Below are 12,334 nucleotides of genomic sequence, written 5' to 3' on the forward strand. Positions count from 1 at the left end.
GTTTACAATATTATAATCTCATTTACATTAGCATAATTAAAGTCCCCTATTATCACTACAGAGAATTGCAAAGACTACAGAGTAATTTCCTGCAAATTTATTTTAATCCTTTTATTTCTCTTGGCTCCTGAATGGTGGCCTGTGTAATGTGTCCAATAGTGTAATGTATTTTCCCTTAATGTTAACTAAATACATACAGTATTTGACACTCCTAGAACATCACCTTTCCTCAGGACTGTAATCTTCTCCCATGATCAATAAGGGTTCCATCTTCCTTTCTTCCCTATCTTACCTTTCCTAAACATGTTGTGTTCAGAATTGTTTTGGGCTCAGCCCTAGCCTTTAGAATGATGAGCGGTACAGAATAGAAACAGGCCCTTCAGCCCACCAAGGTTGTGCTAACACATGATGCCTTTCTAAACCAAAAGCCTTTTGCTTCTATGCGGTCCGTATCCCTCTATTCTTTGCCTATTTATATATCTGTCAAAATGCCTCTTTAACGTTGCAATTGTATCCATCTCCACCACCATGTCTGGCACTCCCTTAAAACCTTCAGATATGTGTTCCATATGTCTCAGGATAGACCATGGTGTTGCTGTGGTGATGTTCCAGTCCTGTTTTCAATCAAGTTGTGACTGATTTTATTCACGATTCGTGTTGAAATATTTCACATTCTCTTGATGACATTAGTGTTGCCTCAGTCAGGAAACCTCTACCTTGAAACTACTAATCTTGTTAACCAACGTAGACAATCTCTGGGTAACTTAGTTTTGGGTAAATACAATACCGTGGTTTATCACTGGTGTAGACCTCCCAGCTGCAGTTAGTCAGGCCTTTCAGCCACTTGCTTGCTCGCTTTTGCTGCTTTTAGATCTTCCACTGTCCCCAACCTGATCTATTCGCTTTGTTACATTTTTCATTTATAAAATAATTAATAGATTTACATCAAATGTTCAATGTTTTATGGTTTTTAGCATGTTTTATTCTGTGCCACATAGATGTGGTAACTAAGCCTTGCCTCTGTTGTCCCTCTCCATCCCAGTTTAAAGTGACAGCAGTTGAGCTCAATGTGAGCCTGTGCTGGATCAATCACAAATATGCCTAATTCTAACCACCTTTATTTTTAAATAGGATGTGCAGAGGGAGGGAATGGAGGAGAATGAGGACGAAGAGAACAAAGGATCCAAGATCAGTGATTCTGCAGAGAAAGCAGCCGTAAGCCTTTCATAGAGCTCAATGTATGCTGGTCTAGGATAGGCAGAAATATAACCATCTTGGGTGTTCCAAACGGTAACTCAGTGACAGATAATGTTACTGCAGGATCATCGGGCAGGAACTCGCAGACCTGGCTAAAACTTGGACATTGTTATTCAGGTAGACGGGGCAGAATTTGGGATGGAATCTACCCCAGTACAAAAACAGGTGCTGCTTGTGTGAATCTCTTTCTCTGTTGTTATCTCTGAAAAAGTCAGGACTTAACACTGAGAGAAACAGGCAAACCAACGCCAGGTATTAAGCAGGAAGGGGGTCAAGTGCTTTTTCAGTGGCTCCAGCCTTGGGAAAGTTTGCATTTGTGTCCCTGAGGTTGCATGGCTTTCGTGTACTGTAGTAACAAAGTATATCTTCTGTGCCAAAGCTGTGCTGTTGATGGAAATTAGCCAGACACTAAGATGCCAAATGGCATCAGAATAAGGAATTCTCTCCATTCCCATTGCCTTCCCTGTGAATGTCTTACTTGTGCGTGAATATCAAACATGTAACCTTCATGCATGGCGAGGATATTCCGTTAAGCTAGGGGATATTATTAATCTCATGGTGTGAGGACTGAGTAACTCCTGAGTAATCATGTGACACAAGCGTAAAGCTTTCACTCACTCGAGTGATAAAATACCTTTCCCCTGTAATTGTAGATTAGGTCCTAATGTTCGAATCCCTATCTCAGTGATTTGAGATATCTCTTAAGACTTATGCCAACCATTTATCCATGCCTTCTGAACGTGGGTGAGGGGGTCACTTGAGGATACAATCAGAGGGGGTCAGAAGCTTTAGCCTTGCAGGTTAGGGTCTGGTCCCACCACCTCCAGTCTCACTGCTGGCACTGCACAGCCACTGAGAGGGGCCACCTCCAACTGCATACTGCTGACCCCAGTATTGGGTTCACAGGTGGATTCCTCTGACCTTTTAGCTGTGCACAGTGCCCCCTTCAATCCAACTCCATATGTCAAAGAAAAAGCCATTTCTATTAGTTACGGTCAATAAGCTTTCCAGGGGTTTAAGACAGAAGTATAGAAAATAAATTAAAGTATATGTAAAAATCAATGAGAAGCTACAAGCGTTGGGAGTTAAATGAAATATAATAGAATTACTGTTTTTTTCCTATCCATTAATGATGGGATAACAAAACTGCATGTCTTAAAGGTATCTGTTCCACTTTTGATAGCAGTTCGTTCATTGGGAAGACAATGGCATTGTGTTGTTACTGTCATAAGGTATTTCAACCACCCCCTCGCCATATGTACAAACATTATGGCACCATTGCCTTAAAACATGCTATAGAACATTTGGTTTGGATAATCAGGTTTGACTTTCAGATAATGAAGTCTTAAGAAGAGATGTCAATGAAAGTTATGAACAAAATTTGGAAAGCTGGTTAAGCAAAGCAAAATTCAAATTTAACTTCAGAGTCACATCTAAAAACAAACTGGATCAGTTTTAAAGGTAACGGCTGTCTCTTCACATTGACATGTCTTGTTTTTCTCACATTTCCTCCTGGAATCAGGAAGCTGCAGCTCTCATTGCACTGCGGGATGGAAATCCTCGGGAATTCTTTAAGCAACGCGAACGAGCCATGACAACAAGTTTTGAAACTGTACCTTTTTCAGGCCAAAGACCTGGTAGGAATGTCTTTTATTTTTGTTCCCATTTCAACACCTCCCACCCCTTCTTTCCCCTGCAGCCTCTCATTCTCCATGAAAATTCCTTCCATCTAAAGGGCAGAGTTAATGATTCTGCCTCTCTTTTTGTCATCAAATCCATCTCATACTTCAGTGTAAATAAACTGGGACAGCCTTCTTACAGGCTTGTGGAAATGTTCATAATAAGTCATTAACTGCAAGATGTGACTGCAGCAGCCTCATGTGAGCTGCTGGTAAAACATTAACCCTCTTCTAACTGAGCTTTTTCACAACGTACCTGATCATAGCAGGTAATAAATATTCAATGGGTGGCACAGAACAACACTTGATTAGATCAACCTGTTTAATTGGTGGAGATCACATTAAATAACCAATGCATGGAATGGAATTAATAAATTAATCATGGTGAATGACTTGGGCTGGAATTATTTAGCACTATGAAGGCTTCTAGGCTGAATAGTTGGGAGGGAATTGTGACTGGATTAGATGTTTTTGAAAATGCACATGAGAAAGCCTGCTGATAAACAGATGATGTGTTTGGGAAGGACCCAGGAGTGGGTTATCTCAGGGAAGGTAACCAGGAGTGGGGTGTGGTTGTATTCAGTTGTATCTGGTGATATAAATGTAGTGGGTTGAGCAGTGCCTAGTTGTGTTGGATAGCCATTGGTTGAGGTTGAGTCACTAATAGATGTGTTGAATGTTATTCAGGCAGAGAGTCCACCAATATTTGAGCCACCCAAAATGTCTTCATATTGAGTGTTCCTGGAGATATTCTCCCCAAAATGTCATTGTAAATTAAGATGTTTCTTCAGTATAATTAACCAGTTGAATTTTCCAAGAAACAGGGCTCCACTGTATAAATAGCTTCTTGCTGTAGAGGTGCATGGTCTGGAGTGGAAACAGAACTCAGACAGCACTCTCTGCAGATGCTATCCATACCATTCATTACTCCAAATGTTTAGATATCTGAGTATTTATCTTTTCATCAAACAAAGTTATATTTCTGAATTATTGCCTAGATTAATGGAGATACTTGGAGAGAAAATAATGTCTAGACCATGCAAAGAAATGGGGTACTAAATGCTTCATGATGTCATTAAATCTAACTGAGGTCAAACCTCTCCTGTGCTTTTCTGGCTGGCTGGTGGAGAGGGTTTGTGAGGAGGGGTTACACTGATTGTTCTGTTTCATGATCATATCTCCCCAACTAAACATAGAAAGGAATTTGATATTTGAACAATCAGCTAGAAAACAATGTTGGTGAGTTAAAGCCAATCAATGCACTCTTTTTGATTGAAGCTGCACAAAGCTTTTTTCAGGAGGTCCAGTTATAGAGGGTGGTTGAGTGAAAATACTGAAAAAGAGATTTGTTAAACAACCGTTCAGTTCCTTATAACTTCTCCTGTCACTAGTCCCAGTATCAGCTCCGTTGAACTCCCAATGTTTCTTCCAGGAATGTTGCACTCTTCAGATTCATTCTAACACCATCTTCCCTAGGTGTTCCTTTCAGCTTTGTGCTATGATGCTCGCCTTCTCATTGCTGCGGTCAGAAGTGCAGGATTCTCTGAACGCTAACAAATATTTACATAACTGCTTTCATCCTCCATAACTGACCAGTTTTACCACCTTTTACTGAGATGAGCACCAGACAGTTCTTGTGAAGACCAACTCCCATTTTGATATTAAGGACACCACTGTATTGTTTAGCAAAACTATTGAGTTAAAGTGGTAAAGAATCATAACAGATCCAGCAGCTCAAAACTGAGCATCCACAAGGCACTGTGGGCCATCAACAGCAACAGAATTTAATTCCATCACAATCTGCAACCTCATGGCATGGTCCATCAGTCATTCTATCAGCATCAAGACAAGAGATGAACCTTAGTTCAATCAGCAGTTTCGGAGATCATGCCAAGAGCAGTATTAGGCATTCCTAAGAAGGCAGTGCCAATTTGGTGAAGCTACAACACAGGAATGTTAGGAACTAGCAGAAGGATGATGTAGATAAAAGATCCCTGAATTAAATCAGATGTTTGTACTCCTCATGCATCCAGTCATGAATGGTGGTGCACAATCAAACACCAACCACAGCAGGAGGTCTCCTGGATGTTTACATCCGAAATTAATGCCTAGTGCACAGCAAAAAGGGAACTCCAAGGTTGAAGCATTTGTAACCATCTTCAGCAAGCGAATCCCGGTCATTCTCACCCTCCCCTGAGGTCTCCAGCATGAAAGAAACCAGTCTCCAACTAATTCAGTTCATTTCGAGAGATATCACTCCAAATCATTCATCATACAAAGACATGCCTGCACATACTGAACATTGCAAAGGCTAGGACTTCAAACAGAGTCAGATATGGGATCATTTATCTATATCATCGTGTTGCTGGTGCTGCTGAAGGTTTGTCCCAAACTATTCATTTCTTGAGCCAGCCTATTCCAGTGCAGTTATCACACTGCATCCACCTACAAAGTTAATTAGTTGCAAATATAGGTATTTTTAATCAACCTGTTCAGTGGTGTTATGACTTGCCATTGGAGCAGGTGCAGCCTGAACCTAGACCAGGGTTAGGGACACTACCACTGATAATCGGGGCCCCTTAAAACATTACCAGATCCCTGGATTACTAATCCAGCAGCCATACCACTCTGCCATCACATCCCCCTGTTTTGACTCCATAAAACAATTGAGGAATTACACGGCAAACATTTTTAATCTAAGTGCCTCCAAAATCCAAGCACCTCCAAAATCCAAACACCTCTCTGGAGCAGGTGAGACTTTAACCCAAACCTCCTGGTTTATAGGTAGAGATGCTACCACAGCCCCTCCAGAGCCCATAAGAACTAAAACCACATCGGCTGATTGGAACATTGATCCCAGGCCACTGAAATGCCTGAATTTAATGTTAATTACTAGACCACTGGGGCAGGTTTGCCCAAGTATAGATATTTTTTAAGCAGCCGGTTCAGAGATGTTATTACCCACTTCTGGAGCAGGTGGGACGTGAGTGTGGACTTTCTAGCTCAGAGCTAGGAACATTATCACTGCACCATCAAAGCCCCCATGTGCCCAACTATATCTTGTTCATGGAAAAGCAGGAAAAAGTAATATGACCAATCCTTCTTTTCTTTTTTTTTAATTCACCTGATTCAGAGACATTATTACGCATTTCTGGAGGAGGTGGGACTTCAATGCAGGCCACCCTGACTAATCTCTTATCAAACATCAGCGTATTAATGGAGGCTGGTGTTGGCAATATTACCAAGTAGCAATTATTCAGCAATAACCTGCTCATTGATGCTCAGTTTGGATTAAACCAGGACCCCTCAGTTCAATCTTGGTAGAAAGATGAGAAACAGTTCCAGAGGTGAAAGTGACTGCATTTGACACCAAGACAGCATTCTACCAAGTGTGGCATCGAGAAATCAAAATGAAACTTAACGTTAATGAGAATTAAAAAGGAAATCTCTCCATTGCCTGGAGTCATATATCACAAAAAGGTTGCTAAACATTTTGTGGAAGCCAGTCATTTCAGCCCAAGTCATCATTCCAGCAATATGTCAGGGCAGTGTCTCAGCCCAGCAACCTTTAGCAGTTTCATCAATGCTCTTCATTTTATCAAAGAGCGAAAGGAGACATTGGTGATAATTGTGGAGTCCATTTGCAGTTCCTCAGATATTGGCGAGTATCAGCATTATAACAAGATGTAGACAACATTCTGGCTTGGTGATAAATGGCGAGGAAATATGTGCACCTCACAAGTGGCGGCAGTGACTGTCTCCAACAAGCAAACATTGAACCACCTTCTCATGATGTTCAATACAATTACCATGACTGACTCCTCCACTGGTAACATCCACGGGATACCGTAGTCCAGAATCTCGTCTGGACACGACTTAGAAATACCAAGGCTCCAAAAGCACATCGAAGACTCAGAATAGAGTAACTCAGCTCCTGACTTCTCAAAGCCTGTCCATGGTCTAAAAGACATCAGCCTGGAGTGTGATGGAATACTCTACACTGGCCTGGATGCGGCTCAACAACATTCGGGAAACTGAACAACATTCAGGTCAAATCGGTCCCATTGACCGCAATCCTATCCACCACCTTCAACATCCTGTTAAAACCTATACTGCATAGTTATCAAATTTTATTTCAGTTTTCATTCAAGGCATGTGGTCATTCCCAGAGAGGGAATGTCGGTGAGGGAATGTCATTCAATGCCTGTGAGGTGATGAGCTGCTTTATTGACCTGCTGCAGTCGTTGGGATGGAGGTACACCTACTGTGCTCTAAGGTAGAGAGTTCCAGGATTTTGACACAGGAACAGTGAAAAACTGACAATATGGTTTCAAGTCAGGATCACGTGTGGCTGGAAGTGGAACTTGAAGGTAGTGGCCTTCCCATACACTTGCTGCCTTGGCCTTTGAGGTGGTAAAAATCACCTTGGAAGATGCTGTCAAAGGAACTTTGGTGAGTGGCTGCAGTGCATCTTGTAGATGGTGCAAACTGTTGTCCTCATGTGAGATAATCTAGAACCAGGAGTCATAGTGTTGAAATAAGGAGCCTCCTATTTAAGACAGGGATGAGGAAAAATAGTTTCTGTCAGAAGATTGTGACTGTTTGGAATTCCCTTCCTAAAAAGAGAGTGAATGCAGAACCTTTTATGTTTTTTTAAGACAGTGGTAGATCAATTTTTAGATACCAAGGGGATCACGTTTATCTGAGGAATTCCAGAATATAAACCTGATGTTAAAATCAGATTGGCCTTGATGTTGTTGAATGGCAGAGCAGGCTCAAAAGGCTGCTGCGTGGGCGTACTCATGTTCCTTGGATTAGTGATCAAGGCTGTGCATGGTGAAAGTGATGGTTGTGACATCAGTGAAGCAAGCTGCTTTGTCCTGGATAGTCTCAAATTTCTTGAGTGTTGGTGGGGCTGCCTCCAGCCAGGAATGTGGGCTGTGTTTGCTTCCATGGCTGACTTGTGGGTTGTCAATGAGAGACGGGCATTAAAGAGGTGTGAGGTGAGTTACTTACTATAATATTCCTCACGTCTGATCTGCTCTCTCTCTCTCGGTACATTTTCTGTTTTTGATCAATGATAAAGCCCAGTGTGTTTATAGTAGGCCATTCAGTCATGGTAACTCCACTGAATATCAATCAGAAAAGGTTAGCTTCTATCTTGTTGGAGATAGTCATTGCCTGGCAATTCAATGGCACAATGTTTCTTCTTAATTTCCAGGTTATTTCTGGATAATGTCCAGGTCTTGCTGCATGCATACATTAGCTGCTTCAGTAATTGAGGAGTTGGGAATGGTTTGAAACATTGTACTATCATCAGTGAACACTTCCACTTTCTGTTGGTGGGAGGATGAAGCTGCTGAAGATAGTTAGGCCTGGGACGCCACCGTCTAAAAGTGTCCTGGAACTGAACTGATCTGACTGATCTCCAACAATCACAATCTTGTGCTAAGTATTACGCTGGCTCGCAGAGATGTTTCCCCCCAATTCCATTGACACCCCATTGCCAGGGGTCCTTGATGTTTTATTTGGTTAAGTGCAGTCACTTTCACCTCCCCTCTGGAATTCAGCTCTTTTGCCGATGTTTAATGTTACAGCGCAGTACAGGTCCTTTGGCCCTTGATGTTGTGCCAACTGTGGAACCAACCTGAAGCCCATCTAACTTACACTATTCCATTTTCATCCAAATATTTATCCAATGACAATTTTAAATTCCCTTAAAGTTGGCGAATCTACTACTGTAGTAGGCCTATTACTCTCTGAGTAAAGGAACTACCTCTGACATCTGTCCTCATTCTATTACCCCTCAATTTAAAGCTAGGTCCCCTTGTGCCAACCATCTCCGTCCAAGGAAAAAGGCTCTCACTTTCCACCCTATCTAACCCTCTAATTATCTGATCTGTCTCAATTAGGTCACCTCTCAACCTCCTCCTCTCTAATGAAAACAGCATCAAGTCCCTCAGCCTTTCCTCATTAAGAACTTCCCTTCCATATGCATCGCTCTATGTGACAGTATACCCCACTCAGATCACTACACACTGGAAGTAATTTTCTTATTTAATTCATGGAGATTGGTGTCATGAGCTGGGGCAAGACCTATTGTCCACCTTTAGTTACTCTTGAGAAGGTGGAAGTGAGCTATCTGTGTGAAAAGCTAAAATGGTACCTAACTGAGAAAGCAGAGTCTTGTGTTTTTTCTCTTCTTTTGGCAGTTTGTATGGATTGGCCTCTCTTGAAACAGAGCTTTGTTGAGTTTATCCATAATGAATCACTGAGCCATCAGCTGTTGTAATAATCAATGAAGGACCTAAAGGATGGCCATAAAACCCAATGTCTTCCCTGAATCTTAACAAGGTTTTATTTTTTTAAAAATCAATGTTTTGTTGATCAAATTTTTTTGGAAAGCCCTTTTCAACAAGTACATCCCCACTGCACCTCCTCCAAAGTTGTCAAAGCGATATCTTGAAAATAAAGCAGTTCATTGTCTTTCAGTTCGAACAGATGCTCACAAGTTGTCTGCAGGGATTTGATGATTTGTACTACAGTGGAGCCATGTTAGTCTCAAATCCAACTTACAATGTGTGGTGGTTCAGCAACTGAATCAGTTTATAAGCAGAAAGCTAAAACAGGGCAAATAAAGAAAACACAGGAATGTCAAAAGACATGGGAAAGTGATTCAGCATAGTCACGAATGATGGGAATGCCACTTTGTGGGGATATTAGAGGTGAATAAGAGAGACAGTAAATGAGAAGCCATTGACATTAAGAAATGGGACATATGTTGAATATAAAACAGTGATTGTAAAATTTGACAAAATGGAAAACTAGTAGGAACAAAAAAAAGATGGAAAAGGTGAGGACAGGAAAACAGCAAAATGTCACAAGGCAGTGGGGAGAAATGATAGAAAAAAAGGATAAGAAGGCATGCACAAGTAATTAAAGGATGGGCTTTTGGAGGTATTCAATAATTTGAGTGTGTTTTGATGCAATAAGGTGATAGCAGTTTTCTGTAAGGTGGGAGCAGTGTAGCTGTGTAATGACTGTGAAGTTGGAGTAAATGTGGCGACTTGAATCACATTAACCCACCCATGGCATTTGACAATGATTTTGAGTGTCTTATGGCACATTGGTAGTGTTCCTACCTCTGAGCCAGGATGCCTGGGTTCGGGTCCCATCTGCTCCAGGGGTCTCTGAACGGGTTGATGAGAAACTATCTAGATAAAGTATTTCAGCGAGGTGTATAGAGATACATGGGAATTTGCTGAGTATGGGGATATTTGAATGAGCTATTTAGGATGGTATGTCAATAAGCAGGTTACACCGTATTAGTTGCATTACCCACCTCATCAATCCTTTTTACTACCCCTTAAACCTCAGAGCTATTTGGCTATTGTGTGTTACTGACTGGTGTGACACATTCTCCCCACAGGTCGAGTGAGCAGCCCCTTCCTTAAGAATCAACACAGTCTGCCCGAGCGATCATGGTCCCCACCAAGATCCCTTTGCCCTCGAATCGCTGCTAACCATAACCCCCTCCAGTCTTGCCCCTCATGTAGGTATACTTTACAATCAAATATAGAGTATCATGTTTCTTGAAATAGAAGCATGCACTTTATAAAATATGGAGGCTCTTAAAGGATTCCAGATGCTGCTCAAACCCATTTAACATACTGTTTAAAACTAATATGTCTTGGGTAATTGATGTATTCTCTTAGGCAGTATTTCACCGCTGAGATTTTTTTCAGTTAGCCCATGACAAAGAGAATGATTGTCTTCTGCCTTCTTGAGATCTGGCTGAGGAAGTAGGATAGAGCAAAAGAGTCCAATTTCCTCAATTTTGTCTAGCTCTCTTCACAAAATTATGTTACAACTCTGAGTCTGTTTTTTTCAGTTTATGCTCCCTGGTGAGAGAAAAAGAAAAGTGATATGTCATCTGGAAAAGGATTGCTTTCAGAATGAGATGTTTGAAAACTAGAGACTTAGGCAGCTTTGGAGTTCCTTAAAACATGTATGACATGTACCTCCTCTCCCAGCACAATAGGTTCTTTTCAAAGTGTAAGCCACCTCGGAAATAATTTACAGCAGATCCTGACTGGAGAAAGGGAATGGCAATGGGGAGATGTGAGTGTGATGTGTAATCGAGGGTTCTGAAAATATTACATTAGATTTTGAAACCCACGGCATGGATACAGTTGGATTGATATAAAAAGTCCTATGATGCTTTTCCAAACAGAGTAAAAACTTCTTTTGTCATAACTGACAGTTATTCCTCAACTAGACACCTACACAGATTAACCTGTAGTTTCCTCCACATTGTGCCCAACTATACACAATTTATGCGCAAAAACTTACATGGTTCAGTAGTTCAGAGTTGGCGGTAAAATGAAATACTGCAGTGATGCAAGTATGTTCAACCTTTGGTCTTTCGTATCATCAAGGAGAAAGTGAGGACTGCAGATGCTGGAGATCAGAGCTGAAAATGTGTTGCTGGAAAAGCGCAGCAGGTCAGGCAGCATCCAAGGAACAGGAGAATTGACGTTTCGGGCATGAGCCCTTCTTCAGGAAGAAGGGCTCATGTCCAAAACATCGATTCTCCTGCTCCTTGGATGCTACCTGACCTGCTGCGCTTTTCTAGCAACACATTTTCAGCTCTTTCATATCATCAGTCTTATACCTAAATAAATCATTATGCTCAAAATGCATTGTACCCCCAACTCTGAAATAGGAATCTGTCTGGGAGCTGTTTCAACACTGCATCTGAATTTTCAGGCTCAGCAGAAAGCAATGCCAATGTTTTGTTCTTTTCAGTTGCAACTTTCGAAAACAAGTTGCTCTTTACATTCTGTTTCTTGATGGCAACACATAAATCGCATTTCCCAATTGAAAATTACTACTTTAAAAAAGTGTGCCTAATCTGTCTAAATGATGGTTAAAGATTTAAAACTTTACAAATTAAGATTCACGAATCAAACATGTGATGTGTGTGTGTGCTTGGCATTTCCTTGGGTCCTGATTGTTTACCCTGACGTATACCCATGTTAAAATTTGGATCTCTTCTGATGAGACTGCGAGAATTCCTGGGAATGACTTGACAATTGGTAACATGGGCACAATTTCAGATGCAATTTCTGGATTGGGTGGAGGAAACTCCAGGTCACAATCTTGTTATTTATTTAATTGCAGTTTATGGGACTTGGTTACCTTGTTTACTTTAATTACAAAAAGTGACTACACTTCGAAAAGTTCTTCATTGGATATAAAGTGTTTTGGAATTCCTGAGGACTCAAAGGATGTTTGAAATAAATGCAAGATTACTCACTTTTACTGATTTGCAGTTACTAATTGCCATTTGGTATCATCTAATATTTTAATAAATTTAATTTTGTTGGCCTGATTGA

General features: G+C 41.1%; 1 protein-coding gene across 4 annotated transcripts in view; it reads left to right on the top strand.

Annotated features, from left to right (window-relative positions):
• Positions 1-12,334, top strand: part of dbn1 (drebrin 1) — a 205,521-nt gene that overhangs the window by 169,474 nt on the left and 23,713 nt on the right. For 3 of the 4 annotated variants that reach the window (XM_060836657.1, XM_060836659.1, XM_060836660.1), the window contains exons 9-11: positions 1,132-1,215; positions 2,780-2,894; positions 10,366-10,488. In XM_060836657.1, coding sequence (XP_060692640.1) covers positions 1,132-1,215; positions 2,780-2,894; positions 10,366-10,488 — 322 coding nt within the window. The remainder of the gene's footprint in view (positions 1-1,131; positions 1,216-2,779; positions 2,895-10,365; positions 10,489-12,334) is intronic. The other variant, XM_060836658.1, reaches the window with a different exon arrangement.

This window comes from Hemiscyllium ocellatum, chromosome 16 (genome assembly GCF_020745735.1).
Source record: "Hemiscyllium ocellatum isolate sHemOce1 chromosome 16, sHemOce1.pat.X.cur, whole genome shotgun sequence".
Classification (NCBI taxonomy): Eukaryota; Metazoa; Chordata; class Chondrichthyes; order Orectolobiformes; family Hemiscylliidae; genus Hemiscyllium; species Hemiscyllium ocellatum.